This window comes from Trichoplusia ni, chromosome 1, assembly GCF_003590095.1.
Source record: "Trichoplusia ni isolate ovarian cell line Hi5 chromosome 1, tn1, whole genome shotgun sequence".
NCBI lineage: Eukaryota > Metazoa > Arthropoda > Insecta > Lepidoptera > Noctuidae > Trichoplusia > Trichoplusia ni.
Genome location: NC_039478.1, coordinates 18,704,024 through 18,731,952, shown reverse-complemented (window position 1 = coordinate 18,731,952; position 27,929 = coordinate 18,704,024). Strand labels below are relative to the sequence as shown.

Below are 27,929 nucleotides of genomic sequence, written 5' to 3'. Positions count from 1 at the left end.
TTTTCCACGCATACAGCGTTGCTTAACACTGAAATAAGTTACTATTAGATATATATATCTATAAAAAGCCGTTTGAATACAATCCCAAAAGTGTGTTATGTATGTTAATATAAAACAATTCATTTGTCGGAATTGAATTCATCAATCAAATTCGAGATTGTGATTTTTCTATCCAGTCGAATTAATTTTTACGTTTTTTTCTCTTCTACGACGTCTGTCATACATTTTCCTTCTTTCTACCTTTTTTTCTATTTCTATCTTGGCCGTAATTATCTCCTCACTACTTGGCCAACAGCCTTGCAGTTACCGTAGGAGTGTGGCCAATATTGGCCCAACTTATTATCCTCCACCAACATTGGGTGTCTTTACGAAATATGTTGTGAGCGTACCCTTGCCTTTCACGAAAGTCGGTCCTCGACATTCGCAGGTGTAGCCAGCATTCATTAATACCCTGGAAAAGTAAAATTACATTGAATTGACGATGTAGCAGACCGCTTTATTATTAATGTGGTGATGGCAGTGAAATAAAATCTAAACCAGAGTCTGAATCTAAATGAATAATATTTTAAACAAACACCTTATTTTTTTCATAATTTATAAATTAAGTAATTACGTAGTAGATAATAACTTTGTTTCAACAAAAATACAACCAATTTATAATTTTTTTTTGGTTTATTAGATAATGGTATGTGTTTACTTAATCGGAGCAAATTTCATAAGTCCATCCAGTCTATTTCATGTATCCAAAAAGCCAAATGCTAGCTTACAAGGTAACCAAAGACTACAGACATTCATAATCCCTCTAAAAACGATCATAAGCATAGAAATCTAAATAACAAGGTAATAGAAATGGCATACACCGCGGCGATCTATCGAAACGCATGTCGCCGGTGGGCGGGGCTTCAACACATTCACAGCAAATAACTACGCAATCACGCAAACATTAACATCGAGAAGACTAAGCAAACAACACTAGGCTGTACATCTATTGCAATAAGGTTGACTTTGTCGTTATATGGATTCACTAACTCACACAGTCATTGCATTTTTTTGCGTTAGTCGTAGTGATTACGTAAACTACACTAGGGATTGACTACGGATATAATGAAAGACGAAATTATGAGTGACAATGTTTTTTGTTGTAATCTTCTATATTATGCACTTACAAAAAAAAAATTCGCTAATTGTAGGTTGACAAAAAAAAATATTATTAGGAAATACTTGGTAGGTAGGTTTGGTATATACCTACGGTGGTTTTTTAGTCGTCTTACAAAAGCAGCCCAGTTCATGTATCCAATGACTAGTAAACGTTCATAATAGAAAAATAGGTGTTTATGAGATTTGGATAAATTTAAATTGCAATTTTTATTCAATGCTATGCTATAACGCAAGGCGTACTTTTTGAAACATTCAGTTGCGAGCGCGGTCCGAGCCGTAAAAATGGAGCGGGGCGCGGGCGGCGGCGGACGGCAAGTTATCAAGCATGCAACTAATTTCATAGTGTATATTCGGCCTAAGTTGTAGGGTACCAATTTCGTTTACCCGTGGTAGACATCCACTTGTCTTTTGTATTTATTTCAATCCTGTGGGAATCTGAAATAAAAATATATTCAATAATATGTTCACAAAACAAACGACTATTAAAATTGTTACTTTTCGTATACAATGTTCATTTTGAATAATTTGTCCGCACTTAACCACATCACTATTTCCGACAGTTTTGTGCGGCCGTACCACTACAAATACGATCGCATTGATAAATATTATTTTTCGTTATACATTTCTCTTTTTACAACGGTGCATTTCTGTAAGTTTCTTACTCCAGAGGCAATGATTAGTAAAGAATGCAATTGTTGCAGGATGGTGCGATATAAATATGGTTTATAATGAAGGTTATGTTTTGAAATTTAATTTTGCAATAACATCAATATTACTGCAATAATTCACTTACCGATAAATGTTATCTATTTATTTATGTTATTACACGATGCAGATGAATTTCCAGCCTGAGAAACCCCGCAAAACACCATTTTTAGTGGTTCTTGCTGTGACGACGTTCCGCGAGCGACTGAGCGTAAGTTCGCGCGCTGGTGTCGTCCAAGACACCAGTGTGGCGACAAGGTCACGCGGCGTTGGCACTTCTATTACCTTGTTATTTAGATTTCTATGATCATAAGTAATTAATTAATTTATTTATTTTGTGTGTTATTAATTGTATATTAAGTGAGCAAATATCCGTGTTCCTCACTTGGCAGTGTCCTCGGTGACCTGTATCCTGCCCATGACGCCGGTGGAGTCCATGCGCGAGGCCACGTTGACGGTGTTCCCCCAGATGTCGTACTGCGGCTTCTGCGCGCCCACCACGCCCGCTATCACCGGCCCGTGGTTTAAGCCTGGACCGAACACGTCGTATTTTGCATGAAGAATGGATTTTGTTTTATAAACTTCGTAAGTGAGAAGATTTGATTTTTTTTGCAATCATTAAACATCTTTAGACCATTACAAAACACCTCAAAGTTTTTATCCACCGTTTAATATCAATAAATTTTTGAGATTCATCGCACTAAAGATTCATCACATTAATGTCTGCTTAAAAATAATTCTAAACCGTTGTTCAATTTAACAAACCCCATTCGACTGTATTGATATGAGCGCCATCTGTGGATTTTGAGTCAAACTACCAGCGTTGTGCCTTAATCCGCTTAACTCAAGAGCTCATTTATAACGTAGTAGTGAAGGAGAGCCCATAGTTTATTAAAGAAGCGGTGTATGGCGCTACTTGGGCGGTACCGACTGCTCTAAAACTTGTTTTTTGTACACTGTCTTCTTTTTTTTCGTAGACTCACTATTATATTCTGAAATTGAGAGAATTTGAAAATTCAATAATATAACATATATTTTTACATTGACTTACCTATCCTTAGCTTGAACCTCTGGAAGGACTCCCTGTTGATCTGATCCAGGATCGTCATGAGTGCTACAGCAAACTCCACCAGAATAGCTACCGTGTGTTCTTCCTTACTCGTACCGCTCTGCTGAGAAGGACATTTTTAGATTAGCGAATTTAAGGAAATTAGAAAAAAAACTTCAGTGTTTCTCCCCTTAACATTAAAATGCTTAGTTGTATGAGCGTGACAGCGCAATATAGGACGCGGAGATCTATGTTACTTATTATTTTGCAAAGTACTTCTTTGGGAGGCGGTGATCCGGGTGAGATGATGAGAAGGAAAAACAAAAAAGCTCATGAGCCACCTGAAAACGCCTTTAGAAGATATTTCTTTTTTCAGTTTTTTATGTTCTACTTACATTTTGTTCTTCCTTTCCAGGTCTCAGTCCAGAAGCAATCATGTACGTGCTTCCAATCGTCTTTATCTTCTCTATACAGCTGAACTTTGGTTTTAGGAGTAACTGAAATTAAAACCGAAAACATTTCTGATAATCCGAACCTTAACACTATCAAAATAAAGATCACAGAAGCAACTTTTGACAACAGTCATATTTACCTTATCAAAATCACATATAATCTCATTGAGCAGTCGCAGGCACTCCAAGCCTTGCTTGTTGACATCAGTCTCATCATAAAACTCCTTGTAGTTCGGTATCGATGCGAACATCACCGCTATACTCGAATACCTTTCGTGGTACAACTCTGCCTGAAATTAGGAGACAGGAATTTACATGAACACTTAAAAAGACTATTAGGAGCCTAATAATACTAAAACAATTAGATAGGTACAGTTCTAAAATGATTTATCCGTACATTCATTTTTTTATGGTAAAGTCTGTGTGTCAGTGACAGCCCAGGACGCTATTTTGCTAAACGTTTACTGAGCACCGTTCATAGGCTTATAATATTTTGTGTTGAGAGCAAGGTTCAAAGAGCACGTTTTCGCACAGCTTTTTAAATATAAATGTAAGACTCACCTCTGACGCTACAGATGTTAAAAAGTGTTCAGCGACGTGAGCGGGCAGTATGTTCTCTAATAGGATCTGTAAAAGAAAAGTCCTCAGTAAATTTTCGCAATCAGTGGTAGGATTCACGTTCGTAGCATATTTCACATTTGCAGGAAACTTAAAATTCGTAGCTAAACATTCATTAATGACACCCAAAATGAGCTTGAAATTCGTAGTAACCTAAACAATTAGTACATAATAATATGGCATGCGTATAAGGGTAAGATGACACACAAAACACACACACAAGTAAGTCCTCGACAAATACATCTTTATGAAAATCTTCAAACACAACCTTGTTTATCCCTCTCATGGTCTCCACCTCCTCCTGTTCGAACTTGAGCTTGTCTTTCCAGAGGAAGTCGGTCCTGGAAGTGAACTCGATCTGCCGGTCCAGGATATGAAGTAATGCAGCCAGGAACACTAGCACGCCGCCAGCTTTCGCCGCGTACGGGAGCATGGAGAAACTGGGAATAGGTTTAATTATTTAAATACGGACAGAAAATTGCGTGGACAAATCCTACAACGCAGACGAAGTCGCGGGCAACAGCTAGTTATTTTATTTTCGAGATATATTATTAAATTCCCTATAGGAATTGCATTATGAAGAAAATGGACGCTAAGCATATTGCATAGCTGATATCCGAGTAGGTCCGACACTACACACTAAACCTGGGAAAGTGTCATGGGATCTCTATCTGCTTTTTTTCTTTTTTTATGGATATTAAAGTTTTGCAACTATTTGTTGCCCAAGGCATTCTTTTTTGGTTGCTTTCCTGGTGCAATCTTCTTAGTTTTAACTAAAGCAAATTTCTGCTCACTCGTTATCCAGGTCTCTCTTCTGATATTCATAAAACAGTTCTGCTGATGCGAAGAGTGCGATATGTGTGATCAGTGTGACACACATTAGTACCAACTTTAGCACGAACCCAACTCGAAGAAACACTGATATCGAAGCCAGGGTCAGGACTGAACTGTAGAGGTAACTCTGAAACAATCAATACAAATTTTGATATCATTTTGAAGATCATTCAAAAAACATATTTCGTGTGGATCAAATTTATGTGGTGATATTTGAATGAGAAGATGGAATAATGTTAAAATAGGATGACCAAATTAAAAGAAAAACCTTTTTTATCTATTCGGTAATTCGTCGCATAGATCTTTTTAAATAGTTAAATGAAGTTTTTCACGTATTTTATTTATTTATTTATTTACACTTTTAATAGATTAAAAATGTACGATGGGGGACTTAATGCCTGAGGCATTCTCTATCAGTCGACCAAAGGGTGATGCAGAGATATTAAGAGGTTTCTACTATCCGTTATGTCGGCAGCATAATGTAATTTGGTAATATAACTTTAAATAATTATTTCTAAACACTACGTCACTTACAAAAACCACTTACTGGAGCGGAATCAACATCGTTGTATATCTGAAGGTTGCTGATCACGAAGTCTTCCGTGAAGTTCGACTCAGTCAGGTTTGAGCTCAGATTATTGCGCATATACGTCGAATAATCGAGAATTACGAATGTCTGAAACTGAAAAATATACTCGTTATCAATTTCAACCAAAAATTCAATAACATTCAGCGTATTCATTTGTGAGGTATGATATTCATTTCTTCTGAATGATGATTACGGTATAAGACATGAAAGATTTATTTATACTTCTTATAAAAATATATATAGGGGGACTTAATGCCTAAGGCCTTCTTCGCTAGTCAACTAGGTTGATTTTAAATCTTACCAAGTTTATAACTGCACAGGCTCCAATAAGTATTACTGATACAATGAACATAGTCAGACGTATGAAACGGTTTTTGGACACCACCTGAAAATACAAAATATTGTAAAGATTAAAAGTTCTTATTAAAAGTTTTTTAGTATTTATATAAAATAAGGTATAAAAATAAAGAAATCATGCTTCGGAATATACATACAATCAAACGGTAATAAATTTAAAACTGCTCAACCAACCTGTCCCGGCTTGGTGCAGTTATCAGCATACAAATCATCTGCTAACACAGGTACATCAGAGATGGGCCGGAGTCCTCGAGACAGCATCCGGCCGTCATACCACGATAGGTACACGAACACCAGTAAAGTGAAAAAAGTTGGCCCAAATGATGCATACAACACTATACCCCTGGAAAACCAAAAAATAGGGACTTACAAACGCAGCAAAAAGAATCTAGAGAAGTTCTTTTTTCATTTACCGCCACAAAGGTTTGGTTCTGGAGATCAAGTTTTTTAAAACTTCATAACTCTGTATCTGTCTGCTGGTCCTCAATTTACATTATTTTGTACTAACATAAAATCTGCCGGGATTGCTCTAAGTCGAAAAGTAATGTCATTAACATTTGGGTTACTCAATTAGTGTTCAAATTCGTCAATACAGCCGTATCATTCGTGATCAAAGATTTGCTACTTACTTTGGTACAGTCAATAACTGTATGAACGCCAATAAAGCGAATAGTAAAGCTGCGCATGCGACGTTGTATTTGAACTGCGCGTCGGCCTGGTTGCGGTACTGGCGCTCCTGGGTACTGCTCTTAAACCAGAGAGTGACGCGGTTCATGCCTTCCGAATTCGTGCTATGGGAGAGACGAGCAAATGTCAGGTAAACCGAAATATCGAGCAAAAACTGGAATACTCTGAATCTGGATTTGAATTTCAAAGATCATATCGGAATTAGGAATATTTACTGGCTAGTTGTTTCGTTCATTAAGAAAGCTGGCCATATAATTACCTGCAATCACAGCAGGTCGTCCGTTGAGGAAGTAAATTCTGTTCGATCATAGCCAGACTCTGAAACGTAGAATACAAAATGAAAAAAGAATACTTAGGTAAGCTACTAGTTAGGTAATGTAAAAAGGAAATTATCCACCCATATATGGCATATCAAGGAATGGATAGGAGGATAAGAAAAACGGGTAAAGAGAATTTGTCTGAACATCATACAACAAACTTACCGAAATCCCAATATTCTTAGCAAGAGTGGAGTCAGTGATGTTAGCGAAGGGCTTGTCTGCTCCCCAACACTCGACGTACTTCGTCATCTTACTGGACGGACGGGATCTTGTAGGGACTCCCGGAGTGGCTGAAATAATTACCAGGATTGCTGAGTTTGATCATGAACAAGAACATCTTGAACACAGAATGCTACTATAATGAAGATCAGGGGTAATCATGAACTCCTAAGTACATCTATTGCAGTTTTGGAAAAGAAACATCACACTAAGTCGGTTCTATAACTGTCCTACCCTAAGAGATGCGGATAGGTCAAGAGTATCTAAATGAAACATAGATAGAACTACTGAAAACAAGTGTTTAGTTTATATAATTTTATGACAAATGGCAAGAAATATGTATGACTCTTTAGCATTACAATTACGATGTAGTTTGCGCTCTTTGGTGAGAACATTCGAAGACCTTAGCTTGTAACTTCTAAGATACAAACTAAATTAGGTATATTCTAATATGGCCTTGGAATTGAAATTATTCATCCGAAGAAGAGATTTAATAAAACCAAAAAATGTGAAAATCTTTCTTCTATTTCTATTATGTTAATCCAATATTAAGTGCAGAACGGTTATGACATTATTAGACACAGACAAAGTCTTTCGACAGACTGACACTAACTCAGTGATGAATCAGCTGATATGTTACTTAACATCCTAAGGTATAAGGGCTGCGGACTCTCAGCAGGGGTCGGTGGTTCACTTGTTTCACTAGAATTTTCTGGACAAAAATAGAAAGGAATATTTTCGTGACATGGACCAAATAGGTGTTTTTTTGTCATCTTTAGATTCTACTGACTGTACTTCAGTAATTCTTCTTAGTTAAGATATCTTTTGAAAGTTCCTCAACCTCCGCCTCAACCTTATCATCAAATGGGGATGAAGAACTTCAGATATTTATTTTCATTTAGGAACTTTTCAGAAGTGCAAAGCATAAGCATTTTACTTTAAGGGTGCTTAAATTTAAAAGTGACAAATAAAGTTTAAATTCTTCAGCTGGTATCACTAATATAAAGTATTTAATCACCTGTTCCCATAATAGGGCTGATAGCTCCAATAATAGATCCACTGCGACTCTTGGGTTTAGTAGTAATAACTGTTCCGTTTCCAAGGCCATCGCCGGGACTGGTGGCCTGGGTGCTGTCGAAAGCGACCACTTTCACTGATGCTCGACGGCTGAGATCTGGAAAATGAAAAAGCGATAAATTATTACTCGCTTTTAAAGTTGATAAGTGCTGTTCTTTAATTACATACAAAACTTTATTACTCCAAAAAATCAAAAAATTGTATAGGAGCTTGCCAACTCAATAAAAATCAATATCTAATATATCTACATATATCTCATACCAAATATCAATATAAAATATCAAATACGTTTCAAAAATTATAAACAGGAATAAACTAGAGCCCAAATTAAAATTGCCAGCGAATTAATTACTTTCCGAAAATCATGATTAGTCTCAGAAACACCAACCTCCCGTAGTCCTCATAGACTCTGTTCTCAGTACTCTGGAGGGGAAAGTCTCCATCTCGGCGAAACTGTTCTGGGAAGGCGCTGGACTGACGTTGTCCCTCGGCTTCGTCGGTGACACGTCCTGGTATAATGAAGACACGATGCTGGCTTTTCTATCTACCGTGCATACGGAAAGGCGGCCGTTTTCTGATGGCTTCTGTGAAACAGACAATCAAGTTCTTAAGTAAGCAGCTTTCAACTGTATGGATAGAGTTGTTGAAGTTACGACGTCTAAGTCACTGAACACGACGTGTCGAGGGTTCGATCCTCGTGTACGGCAAGCATTTGGTTGAGATTATGATAGCTCGTTGCCAAAATTCGTTATTTAAATAATTTTTGGAAGAAACGATACCTCTCTTTCAAACATATTTCTTTCTTTTTTGTATGGTCTCTGGAGAAAAGTGATATAATTTGTTTGATATGATCTATTTCAGTTTCTATTAGATGACATTTAATAAAACACAGTCATTCCTGTACCCCACCCACGTTTTCTCACCTTAACCTTTCTCTAGAATATTCGTTATCCCGATATCATGTATGCATACCCGTTTATTGTTCCCGCTTTGCATTCAAAGGGTTCCAAGAATAGTATGACTCCGCTTTCATTTAGTTAGCTATTGAATCTAGTTAGCTCTACAGGTACGTGGGCTACCAGCAATAATTAACCAATGTCTCTAGGGCGGATAGGTCGGCACGTGTATTTCACACAAATAGGATTATTGGAAACTTCCTGGCCGGTGGGCCTACGTGATGTCTAAATATGAAATAAACTTTCTTTGTTACATTTTCCTTCAAAAAGGAGGAGTTAATCAATTTGTCTATATTTTGCTTTTGACCTCATGACTTCGGACTGGATGAACCGATTTTGTTGATTGGTTTGAGCGCGAACAAGCAAATGACAGCTTTTTCGCGCTAAATGAAGAATGAACAAAATAAATCCCATAAAAATTTCATCAATTTTAGCTCCGTGGTTAAGGTTAAGGTTTAGGTCCTTAAATAAATATAGCTACTTATTGTATCAAGTAAAAAAAAAACACTTAGAAAAGCAGTTCATAATATGTATATCATTCCAAGTTATATAATCTTCTATGGGTATCTCAGATTTTGTATTCATACATCGATACGAAGTATACCCGACATAATATTCCAAAGTTCAAAACTAAAAGGACTAATAACTTAAAACAATTTCAACTAAACTTGCATCAGGATAGCCGTTCATCACAAATCAAAACTCCAGAATAGCCTAGACCCATCTAAGTTAAAATCTAAACTCGACAGATGTAAATTGACTTAAACTTAAATCACTTTACCAGTGGCAATTACTTTAAAGTTCTCTCTTGGGGGACAGTTACGAGACAACTGTAGGGGCAAACTAAATTACCGGACACTGGCAGGCTTGGTAGCCGCTATACACTGTTCCTAGATCCAGGCAAAAGTCAGATAGAATTGCATTAAACGCCGGCGCTGAAAATGTAACGGTACCTACATTGTTTTTTGTGAAAAAACGCGTTAATTAAGATCAACGCGTTGTTCTTGGTTATTAAAATATACACTCTAAAATTTTATATCGTATAGTTTATTGAATAATAGTGAATTCAAACACATTTTTAAATATACATACAAATACATTTATATGTTGTTTTTTATGTATTTGTATGTATATTTAAAAACGTGTTCTATATAATATATTTATGGTTAAATAATTATTAAATACTACATAAATATATAAATAAAATTTTGCGAAATCGTTACTATGTCGTTAAACTTCCTTTCTAAACTTTAAAGCAGTTCATGTTTGTCGTTTATATTGTTCAGATAAAAGCTAATACGAGTCTAGTATTTTTTCATTATCTATGTCACGAACTAAACTTCTTTTTACTTTTTAAACATAGCCATCATCTTTATTGATAAAATTTGTTATCAGTGCTCAGTTGAGCATAAAAATAACAAACGCTAGTGCGCTCATACCGAGAAATGGGAAAAAAGTTTCGGAGACAATTCTCGTTACAAAGAGCACACAGTTTTAACTTAATTACATTATTATTTATTAAATCATGAAGGCAATTTGACTCGCGACCAGCTCTTGATTAAGGACCCCTGTTTGGTCCGAAAGGTCCGACACTTGCCGGGCTATCCTGACAACTGCGCGTGACTAAATCAAATCAAAAATAGAAAATCGTGGAAGGATTTGGGGAAGGCCTCTAGCCTACTGTGCCCAGCAGTGAGACACAGTAGGCTAGAGAAAAAAAAAGTTATTGAATAGTAAATCACAGAACGTGAGATCCAAACTAATATAAAATAGAAGATAAAGTAACAATGAAACTGAAAATGTAATGAAAGCTTAGTACAGTTGATAACAACCAAAGTTGGATTGAAGGATTACAACTGATTGCAACTGTACTATCCACGTTGCTCTGTGATGAGAACCAGAATTGCTTCGGGCTTTATCTTCGCTCCTGGATTAATAAACAAACTTGGTCTTTGGTATTAAATAAAGTTCTTCAAAATTCGTAAAAAGTTTAAAGAATATTTAAGGTAGAATACTTTTTTAAAACATTTGTCATACGTAAAACGAAAAGAAATAAAATAGAAGAAGCAAATTTCCACGCTACTCAAAATATGAAGCACGTTATACTTAAAGCAATGAAATTTATCTTTATAAGTACTGAATTTTTTTTAGTGTGACTGAACTCCAAAACGACGAGACGGATACGAATGTTTGTTTTTGTAAGGGATTCTCTGGCAACTGGATGCTTTAAATTGACAAATCAGCTCAACACAATTCGAGGATCAGCTAGTTTTGTATAAATTACGAAGTACTTTTTCTTTATTTTCTTAGTGGGCCTTAAATAATCCTTTTTCAAATCATCTCGATAATGCTTAGCGCTTTAACCTCCATCATATTCTGAACTGAAGACGCACCATACATTGTGACGGACAACACATTCTCAAATTATATAGTCTATGTATATAGGGCTTCTCAATATTTAGGGCTGATTTTAACTCACATACCTGTCATTGTTATTTCTGTACATAACATTTTTATGTACAACATATTGGTTTCACAAAAAAAAATCATTTTCAGTTACATCGCAGTAATGATCAATTTGTTAAAAAAACAGTCGACATTTATTTTTTTCCTGAAATATTGCCTTCGTTAGTCTTTTCTAGTTTAAGTAGTTATGGATGAAATTCATTTTTTTTTTTTGCGTTTGATTTTTGTCGGTCTGATATCAAATAACTTGATTCTCAAAAGTAAGTTGAGAATACCTCATTACGAGAAGCAAATCAAAATGTTGGGAAAAATCCGAGATATCGATGACACAAAAATCATTTACCAAAGAAAAAGTTAAAAAAAAAACAAGAAAGGAGCATTATTTTTGAATATTAAGACGATTTAAGGAATTTAAGGACGTCCAATTGCGGTTTTAATGTGTGAGACATTTAAGAGGTAACAAATTCAAAATCTTAAGTGACTGATATTTTTCTGTTTACGTCTACTTTATCAATACATATAAAAAATCGTAGAAAAGTTATAATTCTACATTGAATATTTTCTTCAAAGAATACTTGTTGTGCGATCTATGAACTACACCAAACCCAGAAATTAGATTTTTTGTTTGCTTATCATAATTATAAATCAAACAAATATCTTCTTTCCTTATAACTAACGTACGGCCTGGTACGACTGTAGGCAATGAGGCTTTACATAACCTTCCAAGATTCTCATACAGCGATGAAAATCAGCAGTAAATGTGATTTCAGTCTAATAGAGGCATATCTCGCAGGTCGCCGGTGGCTGAAGTAAGTTTCCGATAATTTGGTTTGCGCCTCAAGTTCACGTGCCGTCTTAATTATATCTCTGGAGATGTCTCCAAGTGATTGCTGGTATGTATAGATTTATGTTCGTTGACGACCTCCGTGGTCGAGTGGCGTACGCACCGGTTTCAAGGTGTCACTACCTCTGAGGTCCGATTCGATCCTCGGTCGAGTCAATGTAAAAATTCTCATTTCTACTTTGTCTCGGGTCTGGGTGTTTGTGGTACCTCCGGTGTATCTGAATTCCATAACACAAGTGCTCTAGCAACTTACTTTGGGTTCAGAACAATGTATGTGATGTTGTCCGCATTTATTTATTTATTTATTATGTAATAATAATAATAATAATAACTCGGCAATCATTGTCCCGATAGTCGTAAGTGCCAATGGCTTAATAGCCAAGAGCCTCGATCAACATCTTCGGAGGCTCTCGTTGGGCGTCTGGGTCAAGGGTTTGATTCAGAAAGCGGTACTTCTGGACACGGCGCGCATCGTGAGGAGGTTCCTCTCTCTGGAGCCCTGACCACCGGCAGCTTGGGCCCTGTACCCGTTGCCGGTTGGACACTATTTTTTATATTTTTAAATGTATGTTGTTTTTTATATATATTTAAAAATGTAATTTATATGTATTTTAATGAAATAAAGGAAATAATAATAAAATGTTTATTTCTCAAAATTACAGATAGAAGCATAACAAAAATTATATAGGTGACAGATTATTACTAGTAGGTAGAACAAGTTAACTCTCTGTATCCTGTAAGTTGCAGAAATCTGTACACAATTATACAAACCATGCCTCTTAAACTAGGATAACCTGTATCTTAAGAGACTGTTCGGCTAAGATATTCTTATGATATGATTAATACAACAAGTGAACTGTGTCTATCTACCCTTTACATGTTTCCTTGATTGTCTGATAAGTATGTGTGACTGTGTGTGTGTGTCTGTGTGTGCGTGTGTATGCGTGTCTGTGTGTGTGTGTGAGTGAGTGTGTGCGCGTGCAGGCGAGCGTTCTTGTGTGCGTGTTTGTTAGGCGATGTATGTGAGTAATGTCTCTGTACTGGAATAGTCCTGTTGTAGTAGCCACTCAGTGACTTTAGATTTTAGCTTGTGTCTATTTAGATCTAATATGTTTAGTTGCTTATGGATTTTTTTGTAAATGTATGCGCTTAGTGTGTAGAATTGATGTTGGGCAAACGTAGTTTTATGCTGAGTACCTGTGGGGAGATTCCTTCGTTTTTTAGGGTCGGATGGAGGTGTAGTGGAATGTGTTCTGAAAATGCATTGCAGCACGAAGAGTTGTCGAACCGTTAACACCTTGCAGTCAGAGTACAACTGTGTTGTGGGATATCTGTAAGGCTTTCTGGTCATAACCTTAAGTATGGCCCTCTGTGCACGTTCAACACGAAGAAAATTTGTTTTTATAGCACCGCCCCATACCGAAATACAGTAACTTATGATGGACTGACACAGAGTGTAATAGACCATTTTTAACGTGTCGAAGTTGGCCGATTCTCTAAGAGACTTGAAAATATGTATGAGTCGCATCGTTCTAGTAGTGAGGGTGTCAAGTTGCTTGTCCCATCTTAGCCCGTCATCTATAACTACACCTAAGTACTTAACGTGGTCAGTTCTTGTAAGTGCCGGACAGAGGCAGGGTGCTGACGGGTTCGAACATGAATGAGCCGTTACTGAAAATGTAGGAGGCGGTGAGCTGGTACGCCGAATTGCAAAATGTTCTTTGGAAGTTGCGGGTTGGTGCTTATAAAATTGGTGACATGCATTTAATTTTCGATGCAAAGAGCTTACTAAACATTAAATTCTTTTCGTTACTTAGTAAGAATTATTCAAAAAAGAAAACCTTTTTGAAACAAGTTTTTACCTTTTTGTTTAAATTTTGTTTTACATGCAACAATTTAATTTTTAAAATCAAACTACAATGATTAACCAACGTTTTTTAAATATAGTATTACGCAATTTAGGCATGTATCTTTTTAATTGGAAGTTCAGTACAGTACCCCTTAGTACACACAAAACCTACAAAAAACTAACAAAACACTGTCTCAAAATAATTCATCAACCTATAGACCTTTACCACTATTAGCATAGCAATATCCAACAACAGCTCTCTCGGACTTCACATGATCAATAAAGCTATATTCAGCTACCTATCCCTTCAGAGCTTCACCAATTTATTTACGGACATATCGAATGCATAAACATGAGACAATGACATGCGCTCTACACAAGATTTGATTTGTATCTGATACGCGGATATTGGCAATATTCGACACCGTTGGAGCCAGGCGACACGTGATTGAACGGCATTGGAGAAGTGTGTCATGTAACTAGGGATAGCGACCGTTGTGAGGCGATTGTTGATCATCAAAATGTATTATTTTTTTAAACCTATTATTAATTGTCATTAAGGCCTGTTTACATCTTTGGTTATGATCTGTTAGTAGCTAGGTAGATAATATTTTTTTTTCAAGAATTATAAATCAAAAACGAGACTTTAATGGCAATAACATCTCTAGTTACCAGTTTTACCATCACTTTTACCATAAGGGAAACAAATAAACACTATTTGCAACGGTGACAAACAAAAATAATCTTATGTGATTATTTCTAAGAATAAGTCTTATTCTTTATTCAATCGAAGCAATTTGTTCTCGATCCACAATAATGTTTTCGTTCTATTTCTCGTCTCGCAACCAGTCGCGATTGATTGACAATTCATAGAAACTGCTAGCAGTTGCTTTTGCATAATTCAGTCAAAACATGAATAGTTCGTTTGCAATCCAATCATTTTTTAAACTTTGTGATGGAAGTTGAATCTGTGCCGTAATTGGGAAGATTGGAAGAGAATTAATCAGCTGAAACGGATTTTTTCGGTATGATTGACTTTTTGACAGTTGAGATTATTTCCCTTAGATCAAAGATGAACAGGTTTTGATGAAGGACGGATTCGTTTGTTGTGAACTTTGCTGATTTTTCATCGTTTAATCAATTCTAAGTGTAGATAACTAGATACTTAAAGTTACACTCAATCAAGTGTTTAAGATGCGTGTTGGTTTGGTTAGATGAAACTGACTGCTATTATTTTTTTATCACATTTATCACCATATTGTACGAGTTCATTGTATGGGACGTAAATGAATACTTTCTAAAAAGTAAATGTTTACAACTTTCAATATTTTTCGGCCAGTTTGTTAAAGCGGAAAATTCGAAAAATCCCTCAGATCTCAGATATCTGAAACGAATTTATTTCATTTTTAACGAAGATGAAGTGAGACAAATCTGTTACTATTTCCTCGGTTATCCGGAAGACGATGGATATATTTTTATCAGAGCCGGGTTATTTACGAGTCAACTGCGAATTTTCGCTATTTTTGAACAAAGAATGAGTAGCAATATTTTTAGGAACTTAATAAAAAGGGAAACAATCTTAGCGCCTTTTTGTCTAAAAACTCTGTTTTAAAAATAAAAAGCAACTTTAGACTCTATTAACATCAGCGTTAATGTAAAACAACAAAAAAAATGTCTAATCATATCATATGTATTATAGGAGAATATTTATTTATTCATTTTACGTCTTTGTATGAAAATACGCATCAAGACCACCTATTACCTAAACCAATGAAAAATAGGCATATAAATACTTTTTTTGCTAGGGAAATAGGTACAAAGACAATTTTGACGGCAAAGGCGTTTATAAAGATACGAAACATACGTTTAAAAACAAAGGAAGTTGTTAAAAATGCTTTCTATAAAAGACAGTTTCATTAATTAAATCGCTCACTCTCACCTCAAGTTCGGTTGAGTTTTCTACAGCTAGTTCCATCGCTATCCACCATCAATCTTAAGAGACTGATAGCGTATAGAGTTGCTCAAGACATCGCAATAACGTACGAGGAAGAGTTTTAGAGATTATTTCCCCTTGCAAGTTAGATGATACATTGATCTTGAGAAAGTAATTAAGTTTGTTATAAGGTTGTGTATTGTTATGTTAATACAATATTCTTGGATAGACTCCGAACTAAGTATGAAGATACGTACGTTAATTCGTGACATTGTTTGCATTTTGTGATTTATTTATTTTTGTTTTTTCAGTCACGCGTTCAATTAGTCACATATGTGTGTGTAGTTTCATTCGTTCGCGTAAATAGTCACACAGATTGCTTTTTTGAGTGCTTTTTCTTTTCTTATGGTTGATGGACCACCTAGCGTCATACTTTTTAAATAATTCTGGCATGGTTTTAAGATTCCCAAGTTCGATTTTTTATTTTATGATACCTTTAGTCTTGAGTTAAGAGCTCAAAAAAACATTTTTAGATCACTCAAATGCCTATCGCAGATAGAATCATTGCAAAGGATATTGACAGGTAAGCTACGCCTCTTACCGATCCATGGAGACAGACACAAAAACAAGGAAGTTCTTACCTTTGGTGGTACGATGAGGTAGGTTTCCACTTTGTGGTCGGCGAGGTACCCTTCTCTTGAAGCACCGTCTCCAGGTTCCACGTCAAACCTTCCTCCCAATTGTAGTAAAGTTGACTTCGTAATGTGGACACGTCTGCAACAAATAATATTTTGAGGAATTTGGAGATAAAGTGATTTGTTTTTAGCCTTATATGGGTATATGGTTATAACTGTCTCGGTACAAATAAAAAATAAGTATATACTTTATAAGTGTATACTTTTTTATTATATAGCCTCTTTAAGATCCCACTGGACGTGGAGAGTACGTAGCCGTGATCGCCAAGGATAGAGAAATATGGAAGAGAAAGGAGGATGCCTTTTAATAATTATTTCTTAAGTATAATGTTGTGACGTTGCTTATTTTATCTAGGTAATTAGCACTAATCACTTTTACAATACTATTTCTTCATGATTATTTATTTTTAACTCAACAACACGAGGACGTACCCAGCTATCCCACCGGACTCCATATGGTTGGCGAGAGTGACGTCATCGCTCCACACGTCGAACTGCCACTTCCTCAACCCCAGCACACCACACAGCACGTTACCAGTGTGGATACCGATGCGCATATCCACGTTGAAACCAGTGGCTTCGCGGACAAACCTGGGGAAAGTAGATGAAAATTAAAGAAGCATTTGCCTAACAGTTGCCAATTTAGAGGTTTATGTTATCGTTTATAATTTAAATCGTTTATAATCGCTATAGCTTGTATCGTTTATAATTTATAATTTACACAGGTTAACAAATTTTGGGTATAAATATACTCGTAAAGTTAATTCGACTGCATGGTTAACCGACTGGTAAAGGTCACCACGCCAAGCCTACTGTGAGTGACAGTAACAAATATTTATGTGATGTGTGATCCACAAATGCTTGTTCTGAGTCTGGGTGCCTTGTGCATGACTTGAATGATTGTGAAACCCTCCACCATACAAGATAATTAAAATCCTTGGTGCGCAGGTCATTGTAAATAAACTGAGTTGCGGATTAGAATCACAAACTCCGTGTAACAACAGCGATCTATTTTTCAATGAAAAAAAAAATAGTAAATTCATGTCTAGATTTTTTTACTCATTTTTCCTAGACAGTAATACATGTCTATTACACAAATATATTTTTTTAAAACTAAAAAAAAAATCGTCCATTTAAGGGTTAAACATGAAATTTGTTCGTTAAAGAATGAAGTATCAAAAGGAACTGTCACCAGCCTTAAGTAATGAACGGTTAATTAGATATGAAGAAAAGTAAACGTGTGTTGTCTATATAATAAATAAAATATACCGTATAGCGTCAATCATCTGCAGCCCCATATTAACACAGTTGTACGCATGGTTGGGTCGCGACACCGGCAGCCCAGACACGCAGTAGTAACAGTCTCCTAATATCTTGATCCTCATGCACTGGTTCTCCTGAAACAAACATTACATCATCAGCTATTGATGGTCTAAAAGACCTTACAGTCAAGGTCGTTGTGTCAAATTCAATGTAACGTGATTTAAAGAAACAGAAGGGCATCTCAACCAAATCAAATTAATCAATCATAGTAGAAGTGTCAATTGGTTAGAGAAGCTGCTTTGTAGTCGTTAGAGAAACAATACAATTAGTCAATGATTAAAGAGTTACATACAACATGTATAGGTAAATCATCATCATCAGTCTAGTCTTTTCCAAACTATGTTAGGGTCGGCTTCCAGTCTAACACGATGCAGCTGAGTACCATTGTTGTACAAGGAGCGACTGCTTATCTGACCTCCTCAACCCAGTTAAATTGGCAATATGATATCCCTTAGTAAGACTGGTTGAAGACTTTCTATCTTCTAATTACCCGTACCTAACGATTGTCAAAGACGTGTACATAACAGTCGGGACTCATGATTTAACGTTCCTTCCAAAACGAGGAGGAACTCATAATGACATAGATTTTCATCCATCGAACTACAATGTACAACAAAATTACTGTAAAATGACATAAGGAACACATCAATACAAAGCACTATAAGCTATCGACTGCAATGGATATAGCCTCACCGGAACAGCATCAATCACTGCCCACTTCCACTCACTTTAAAACTAACCACTGTATCGATTATTTCAGCAAGTTTATTCTCAAAGTTACTTCTGACCTTATGGACTACTATGAAACTTAAGTAAGGTGCAACGAGAAAAGTGGAGTCTCAATGTAAATTAGTATTTTTTTACAATAGATCAGGTTTGACTATTTTTATAAAGTAATTTGCGCTTTCTATACAAAGTGAAAAGTCAATTTTCACCATTTGGAAGCTGTAAAACTTTACAAAATAAAGATATTATGATTTGGTAGCTCTAAAAGCTCTCTCAAAAGAAAATATTTTGCGCAGGTTTATAAAATACAGTGATACAATGGCGTTCTAAATTGTATTCCAAATTGTCATTCTGTCTTCTTCGGAAAATGTCCAACAAATACGTCTTATTTGTTTACATTTGCAGGGAAAACTATAAAATACCTAAAATTAACTATGTTTTCTATGTACAAGTATACACAAACCTGGACTCATAATCTTCTGAAACAACCTTTATATGTGTTATCTAAAAGTGTCACCTTCAATATATGTTACAGAATAAACCCGTCCATTCGTCTTCTCATTTTGAATGAAGATTGAGAGCCACTGCGCTGTGCTATCAATCTCTTATGGCGGCAAACCTTGCACGATAGATTATGGCAACATGAAGATTTGCTAACAGCTTTGGATTATAATGTATTGTTAAATATTAAACAAATGGATAGGATGTCTTCGTTTCTCTCAGTAACAAATTTTTAACATTTTTTTTAGAGATATAACTTATAAAGAACTATTGTTGTGTAAAGTTTGTTTTAATTAAAACGATTTTTTTTTCAAATTTGAGCGAAATGAAAAGAAACCCCGATCTATGTTTTAGTAAGTATTTGCTGTTATAGGGGCAGCAAAAGTAAATAACCTTTGAAAATAACTATCTAGCTATAACGTTTCGTGAGATACGGAAAGATGACGGACAGAAGTACCAACAAATGGATGGACAACGAAACCTCAGTAAAAATAGATAATTATTACCGTTTGGCCCATACTAATATCCCCCAAAACAAATTCAATCATTCTTACTACAAACATATAGGATAACAACTCAAATAAATTGAATAAAATGTCTACAAAAAAGGGCTGATATAAATGTTATACAACCTTACAAAATAAAGAGATAATATTTCTTGAAGCGTATAAACGAAAAATGGTAACGATGTGTCCCTAACAGCTCTTTAGGTTATCATCGTTTGTATCACAAAACAAAAACATAGTTTCACATTTGTATAAATGTATTCGTATGAGAAAATAAATGAAATAAAAGTTGGTTTCTTTCGTAAAACATTACCGGATAGTTTGTTTTTCTTACAGGGGTTTGTAGTAGAAATAATATTTTCAGATTTTAGAAATCTTATATTGATAAAAAAACGTAAAAAAATACATTTAGTTTATGCTTATTTGGTATAAAAAAAATATAATAAAAAAATGAAATCGAGAAAATGGAAAAAACAATTTAGTAAATAACCTGAAACGTTTCGTTTTAATGAGTATAAAAAGCTTCTTGTTAACTTGTTGCAGCAACTATCAGTATTTTCAATAAACTGAAAGGTCAAACTAATCAGAATATATAAATAAGATTCCCATCTTATTTATAAAAAGAGAGTCACAATCTAATACATAAAATTCTTCGGTACGAAATGTAACTCCTAAACAGGTCTACTAATTTTCATGAAATTTTGTGTGCATATTGGGAAGGTTTGAGAATCGAACAACATCAATTATTGAAATTAAACCCTCTTTTTTTATTCCATAGCACTTATTTGTATAGAAAAGCAACGTTTGCTAGGACAGCTAGTATACTAAAAATAAATCAAAATTTGTTCTGATAACAAAGGAAGATCGACTCTCTCACCCCCATAAAACACATTTATGCCAAACATAAAACTTAATTATCATCTACATAACACAATTACAGACAATAATATTAAACTACCATGTTATATGATCTGCCATACACTATATTGACGTGAATTTGCATAACTACAACGATCGTGTATGCAAACTACTCGGTTTACGAGTTTCTCTACAAACTACATCGTTAAGCAATGGCTACACCGTCAGCTACTAAGCGAGCGAGACTGCCCGCCTAGACAAGTGCTCATACTGTTATTATTTTTATAATATGATGTATTATATATTTAATATTGTTTAAACGACTAAAACATAGAACCGACCTCTGTAGTCGAGTGGCGTACGCACGGGTTTCAAGGTCTGAGGTCCCGGGTTCAATCCCCGGTCGGGTCAAAGTAAAAATTCACATTTCTGCATTGTCTCGGGTCTGGATGTTTGTGGTACCTTCGTTGTATCTGAATTCCATAACATAAGTTCTTTAGCAACTTACTTTGGGTTCAGAACAATGTATGTGATGTTGTCCGCATTTATTTATATTTATGAAACTTTTCTATTGGCAAATTACAGCTATGTATTTCACGTTTCCGAAGTTCTGCGATATAAAACAGAAAATGAATTGAGAACCTCCTCTGTTATGAAGCCAGTTCACAAACATTCAAGTCACATGCACAAATACATCTTATCTGAAAACTAGCATGGCGTAGTTACGGACACCACTCAAATATACGTGCTGTCAAAGACACGTGGCTATTCGAAAAGTACTAATACATCTTCATCGCTAGCTCGCAGTATAGCTTAAGCATTATATCTCCCAGTCACACCCACTCGAATCAAAAACGTGTTAAATTAATAGACTGTATTACAGTACAGTAACAATTTGTTACATACGGGGTAGAATATGTTAAGTATTTGAGGTTATTTTATGCTGTCCGTCATTTTAATGCGTATTTTGCATTGAAATTAATCTCGTTTAATTCGTTTACTACAACTCATGGATCAATACAACACGACTAAGCTAGGAAAGACAAAAAAAAAATTACGTTTTCTGACGGAACTCCAACATTCTAAGGAACAAAGCTATTTAGAAATAATTGCAAGTTCCGTAACTTTGCTTATAAAAGTTTATCTTGCGTAAATAAGAAAAATATTTTCAAATATGAAAACATTGTTTTTTAACTCTCGTCGCGATACGATGGGTGCTATTAGTTTGACGTGTCTGTCTATCTTTCTGTGGTATCAAAGCTCCCATACTGTTTAAGCGATTCTAATTTAAAGTAACATGTGAGAGTTCTAAACCATGTTTGATAATAATGGATTAAGCTTTTTCCCACGTTTCTTATGCCCAAACTTTCTTGTTTTTATGTTTATTCGTTTGTTTGTCGTTGATATTGGATTTTTGTGCCTCAATTTTGATGCACTTCCCGATAAGCTAGCAGGCTAAAATTTTCAGGGTAGCTTCAAATCCGATGACAACGCGATTTACAACTATAAAAACGGCTGGACCGATTTTGTAAAAAAATAATGAAGTGACATTCAAAAAAGTGGGTATCTATATTTTTCAAATCAATTAATTTTAAAATTTGTGGTTGGGTTGAAATTCAGGCAGAATAATAAAATTGAATGTCAGCAAATATACTCGAATGGCGACTTAATGAAAGCGCATTGAAATAGAACATTGATGATTTAATCCAGAGATTTCTTAGTTTCGTTTGATAAAAAAACTGTTAATAACTACGATATTAACTCCAATTATTAACATTTAAACATACACAAATCCCGGAGAGATACATAGTGATATCATACAAACCTCATACATATATTTAAACTCGTAAACTAGACAAGCTGTAAACTTTGTTGGTTGTAACTCAAACAAACAAGTACTACACGTAAAACAGGGGTTCTTAACCTTTTGGTAAACAAAAGTTTGACTCGGTTTATCGGAGTGCTGAATTTTCAGAATTTTAATTAAGAGCTGGATTTTATAACACATATAATTATATATTATTGGTTGTTAGTAATAGAGATCATGGAACTTTAGTTAATTGTTTTTGTGAAATTTCATTGAGTTTAAGGTTTCGTTTTATTAAATAAAAATCATTCAATGACATGCAAGCACTTAGTTCATTGCCCTCAGACAGGACTCAAACCAGCAACTTCCGACTGAATGTGAATTTTTGTTATTATTTATGTATTTAATGCAAATATAATCCGTTTCGCAGCACTTTCTGCATGTTAAACAATAAAGATGTAATATTTCCTTAGCTTTAAATTATCAATTTACGCGTTTGGAGACGACGACAGTAGACATTTGATATTTGGAATTCAATTAAAGTAACAAAACAGACCGAATGTTTAAGACCACTGATGTTAAGTAATAAACTTGGAATGGCTATGTAATTACTTCAATGTTACTCTTAATTTATGTTCAAACTCTGTTCCAGGATTAAGTTGTTAATTAAAGGCTTTTTTCAGGTCTGTAGCTTTTATTTATTTATACTGATTTGTTTTCTTTCTGTTTAGTAAAAATATCCTTTGTTATAGTTTTATATTTAACAAAGTGATCTTCACATCAAACAATAGACTGGTATGTAACTAAGATAACTAGTAGACAGCAATTATTTTAAACACATATACACATGTTTAAACCCAACGAGAATTGTTCCAACAAATAGAAATGTCTTGAGTTTCAAATTCAAGTTTGTTTGCTTTTACGAGAGCTTTCACCTCACTTACGATGGAATCCAGATATATTTTAGTAGCAGATGAAACTTGCATGCATTGGTAATAGAAGCTGTTCGTTCTATCGAAAATGCACAAGGCAACGTAAGTCTTATATACCAGATTATTGTCAGCTAGTGAAAATCATGGCGGTTCGTTAAAAAAATCGTTGTTGCAGACTTAGGTACGTTAATGTTGTTTAAAATATTTCATGGAAATCAAATGGATTTTTATTTTCAGCAAATAGGATAAATGATATCGCTTTTAGAATACATTTGTTTTAAGCTAGCTAGACATTACCTAAAAAACTCAGGCCTTTTTTCAAATTCATTAAGGACTGTCTAAGGAGATTTAAAAAATCTAGCTTTCATCCATGAGCATTAAAATAATATTGACGGCTGAAAACAATTATCTACTTATCTATTTAACTTAATTTAGTACCTACATAAGAGTGTATTTCTATTAGCTAGATGTTGCCCGCGACTTCGTCCGCGTGGTTAGAAGATATAAGGTACGATTTATACCTGCCCTGTATTTCCACATTTTCCATTGTGTCTTCGCTCCTATTAGTCGCAGCGTGATGTTATATAGCCTATAGCCTTCCGCGATGAATGGTCTATTCAACACAAAAAAAAAACCAGTAGTTCCTGAGATTAGCGCGTTCAAACAAACAAAAAACTCTTCAGCTTTATAGATTAGTATAGAAAAAACAAGACACGTCCAAGTCAAAAGCATGTCTACAGTTCTTACGATATTGATAATACTGGTACCTACCTCTTGATTAACTAGAGTGCATTTTGATTAATGTTATCGATACGACGAGATGTGTCAGTTCAGTAAACAGACTTTAATTTACATACTAATTTAATCGCTAATAGATATTGCTCGATTTTACGTCAACTGATGGATGTTTTACGTAAACAACGCACCCACTTTCAAATTGAAATTATTTGAAATAGATGTAGAACATCTAGAAGCCCACGTTTTTATATGTCTCTCCATTAAAATTTTATTAAAATCGGTCCAACCGTTTTAATAGCTGAAATTGTATTTCATCGGGTTTGAAACTAAACTGAAAATTGGAGCCTGCTAGTTTATCGAGAAGTGCCTCAAAATTAAGTTACAAAAATCCGAAAGGAACGGCAAACAACAAATAAACATACAAACAAGAATCTGAGTGTATTAAAATGTGGGAAAAATGGTTGTCAACTGGAAAGTATCGTCTATAACAAAAGATCTTACTAATGTTGTAACTACAGAAAGCTTTCTCAAGTACGAACCAATTCTAACGATTTGTCTACCCGATTGTATGTAGGTACAAGTGTACAAGAATCAGTCGTGACGTTTCGACAGCGATTGTACTTGCCAGGCACTCCACGCCAGGCACTAGTACTAAATTGAATCCTGATAAAAACACAGAGATACTGCTTCAAATTGCGATTTAGTACAGCTGACTGTTTAGAAACATTTAAAATACAGCTGATACAAACTTATTTATTATACTCGTAAGTTATTCTTTTTAAAACGGACGTTAACTCAGCTTTCCGAGAAACCACGTATGTCAATACTAAGTGGCGTTTTTTAAGAACTATTTGCTATTTGCTTTTAGCAACGCACAAAAACAAAAACGTTGAGGTCCAATAAAAACTTTCATCCGCAAAGCCTTTTTTTTCTTTAAGCAACTTTATAACAAAAGTAAATTTTTGACATAAATCATCTAGTTTTTTACGACAAAATGTTATCGAGCAAATATGTACTATTTTGTTCTGCATTTTAAATGAACTTAAGTCATCACTTAAGTCCATTTAAAATCAAACTAACAGAATATCGAATTTCTTCACCGAAACGTTTCTTCAAAGAAAATCTAAGAACGTTGCAACTACAGCAATCTCTACAACGTTGCTTGTGTAAAAGCTAGACGGCACTCTACATTTCCTATAGTGCCATCTTGCTTCCACAACTTAAACAGTCTTGTTTAAAATATTTCAGCTTATAGTTGTAAGGGTACAGAACTAACAAATACACAGCGGTACCATGTTGTGAAATAGAGTTTTCGAACCGAATGCAAGCAGCGCCTTTGGGAGTATCTTCTGTTTGTTACGGTGTTTCTTATACCAAGTTCTTCACAAGGACTGTTTACTGAAAGTGTTTTTAATAAATTACACTTTATTTTTCTATAAGGAGTCGTAACTGAATATAAGAAGTTAAAGTGATTTTGTTTTATTAAGTTCTTACATGTCTATTTTTTGCTACAGCCCTATGGAACGATGTCCTAAAACAATAGCTGGCAGACTGGATGCGGCAGGCAGAGATCGGGTGTTGTATCGTAACTTTAAAAGAGACGGTGAACGAGTTTGATTGCCCATTTCTTCCCAGGAGAGTCACATAGAAAGTGTTACTCCAGCGAGGTCCAAAGAAAAAGTTTTTTTTAACTTAAACGCCGTATGTTATCAGCATGTCTACATCCTGAGATAGAAAACAACTCCAGAAAACATTACATATTTCTAAAACAAATCCAACTAGTCTGATACTGTTTAATAAACGTCAAATTACTCAGCACCCAACAAAATGGATGGTTCTACGAGAAATAACGAGTAAAGTTAGTGTTAATCAAACAACGCTGGCCACAACTAATTGCTTACCAAGTGACAAACTAGCGGGTTAGTTAACGTAACAGATGATTCTGGTTACAGTTCGACACTTTAAATAGATCGTGAACTTTAATTAACAAACGTTTTACAACATTTTTTTAAATTCTTTAGTTCAACACAAAAATACTGCTTGATTTGAAGTTCTGATGCCCATTTTTTTCATGTCCTTGTACCTATGTATATTTCATGTCGCTTTAGCAAAAAGACCATGAAGCTACAGTTGACTTTAACCCGACTCGGCTAAGTCCGATCCGAAAGATGAACTCGTAATTATTTATTTAATTTTTATTTGTAAGTTTGAAACATGAAAATAATATAGTGAATGTGTTTTGATCACGATTGAAATTATAGGGAATATTTCCTAGAATTTCAATTTTATTGTAGCTTCTATTTTGCCCCTATTCATATCATTGTTATGAACTAAGCAATAGCAAGGTTTAGTCAATATGAAGGGTAAGAACATCAACAGATGCAAAAATGCAAAAGAATAACAGCGTATTTTTCAACCTTGATTTAAAGTCTCATCTGAAGATTCTGATTGCATTCTATATTTATGAGATTCCACAATTTATGCAAGGCGCTTAGGTTGTTTTATTCGAATAAGAGGTATAAGACGATGGTTCATATATGACTGTTGTTACCTACTTCCTTCTTCGACGAAAACTAACTTGAGTGTTGAATTTGATTTTACTGCTCGAAAGTGGACCATATGTTACTCATGGACCGTGAGAAATAAAAACGAGTAAAAGGGGGGGGGGAGAAGGCGTCTTAGCCTTACAGTAGACCAAAGAATAGAAACGAGGAAACGCCTTTGCCTTGCTAACAGAAACAAAAGAACCTCACCTGAGCGATCTGATCGAATCTCCCAAACAGTTCGTTGAGGGTCTTCACGAGATCAGAAGCGCTTAGTCGTTCAGACAGCGGCGTGAAGTTGACGATGTCCGCGTACAGTATGCTGACGTTGTTGTGCCTCTGGACGTGCATCTCGTGAAAGCGGGTCTGCTTGCTGCTGTCAGCACACGCGTCCGCCATCTTGAGCATTATTGAGCGTTTTACCTGGAACAAGAGGATTTTTTGAGTGTTTTCTGTTGATTGATGGTTTTTGGATTTGGGATAGATGATTTTTTTCACAAATAAATTCATTCCTTGAGCACAAAGATAACCAGACTTAGAACATTATTAAAATAGGGGTATTGAATCAACTACACGGCACGCACAGTAGTTTTAGTTGGTGATCTTTTTCGGCTATGCGCATGCAGTAAGAAAAAAATGCTGAATTCCTTGTGTCTCGTATCTGAACTTAAGCATAATCTTATCTTATGTATGAAATGTTACGTGTTACGATTTATGGTCAAATGGAACAAAAAATTACTCTCATATGAAAAGATTAAAGCAATTTTTAGTCCATACCAAACCTACCAATTATATTGTGTGTGCAATAAAATCCTTTCTAAACAGCGACTTGACATCGACCTAATAAATTTTCATTATCTCCAAAATTAATTACGCGTAGAACGTGCCAATTTGCCGTCTAACACAAATGGAGTACAAACTAGGCTTATCGACACAAGTATTCACTTGACATACAATGAAGGGCAATTTCAAGTCGGTTACCCTCCAGAGATTCTACGTCTTCCTCTTTAAATACGATTGCAATTGGGGAAAAGAGACGGAGTTCTACACTATTTAATGCTCTGTCCTGCTCCCACATTTGTTATGATATTCGTGTAGATAGTGGCAAGTAGGAGACCCAGATCAAGATTACAATCATTTTGTGTCATAAATTTATTTTAGGAAAATTAATATTCTCCTTAACAAAAG

At 35.2% G+C, this 27,929-nt stretch overlaps 1 protein-coding gene across 3 annotated transcripts in view; it reads right to left on the bottom strand.

The window, feature by feature from the left end:
• Nucleotides 1-239: 239 nt before the first annotated feature.
• The window catches only part of LOC113497935 (adenylate cyclase type 2-like), a 165,127-nt gene continuing 137,437 nt past the window's right edge, over nucleotides 240-27,929 (bottom strand). For 2 of the 3 annotated variants that reach the window (XM_026877755.1, XM_026877764.1), the window contains exons 6-26: nucleotides 26,952-27,164; nucleotides 18,077-18,204; nucleotides 17,240-17,398; nucleotides 16,754-16,886; nucleotides 8,453-8,648; nucleotides 8,006-8,161; nucleotides 7,601-7,699; nucleotides 6,931-7,058; nucleotides 6,708-6,766; nucleotides 6,391-6,552; nucleotides 5,936-6,104; nucleotides 5,706-5,789; nucleotides 5,363-5,497; nucleotides 4,776-4,942; nucleotides 4,250-4,421; nucleotides 3,925-3,990; nucleotides 3,504-3,653; nucleotides 3,307-3,408; nucleotides 2,915-3,032; nucleotides 2,249-2,393; nucleotides 240-451 (exon numbers count right to left, since the gene is read on the bottom strand). In XM_026877755.1, coding sequence (XP_026733556.1) covers nucleotides 340-451; nucleotides 2,249-2,393; nucleotides 2,915-3,032; nucleotides 3,307-3,408; nucleotides 3,504-3,653; nucleotides 3,925-3,990; nucleotides 4,250-4,421; nucleotides 4,776-4,942; nucleotides 5,363-5,497; nucleotides 5,706-5,789; nucleotides 5,936-6,104; nucleotides 6,391-6,552; nucleotides 6,708-6,766; nucleotides 6,931-7,058; nucleotides 7,601-7,699; nucleotides 8,006-8,161; nucleotides 8,453-8,648; nucleotides 16,754-16,886; nucleotides 17,240-17,398; nucleotides 18,077-18,204; nucleotides 26,952-27,164 — 2,853 coding nt within the window. In that variant the 3' untranslated portion in view covers nucleotides 240-339. The remainder of the gene's footprint in view (nucleotides 452-2,248; nucleotides 2,394-2,914; nucleotides 3,033-3,306; nucleotides 3,409-3,503; nucleotides 3,654-3,924; nucleotides 3,991-4,249; nucleotides 4,422-4,775; nucleotides 4,943-5,362; nucleotides 5,498-5,705; nucleotides 5,790-5,935; nucleotides 6,105-6,390; nucleotides 6,553-6,707; nucleotides 6,767-6,930; nucleotides 7,059-7,600; nucleotides 7,700-8,005; nucleotides 8,162-8,452; nucleotides 8,649-16,753; nucleotides 16,887-17,239; nucleotides 17,399-18,076; nucleotides 18,205-26,951; nucleotides 27,165-27,929) is intronic. The other variant, XM_026877774.1, reaches the window with a different exon arrangement.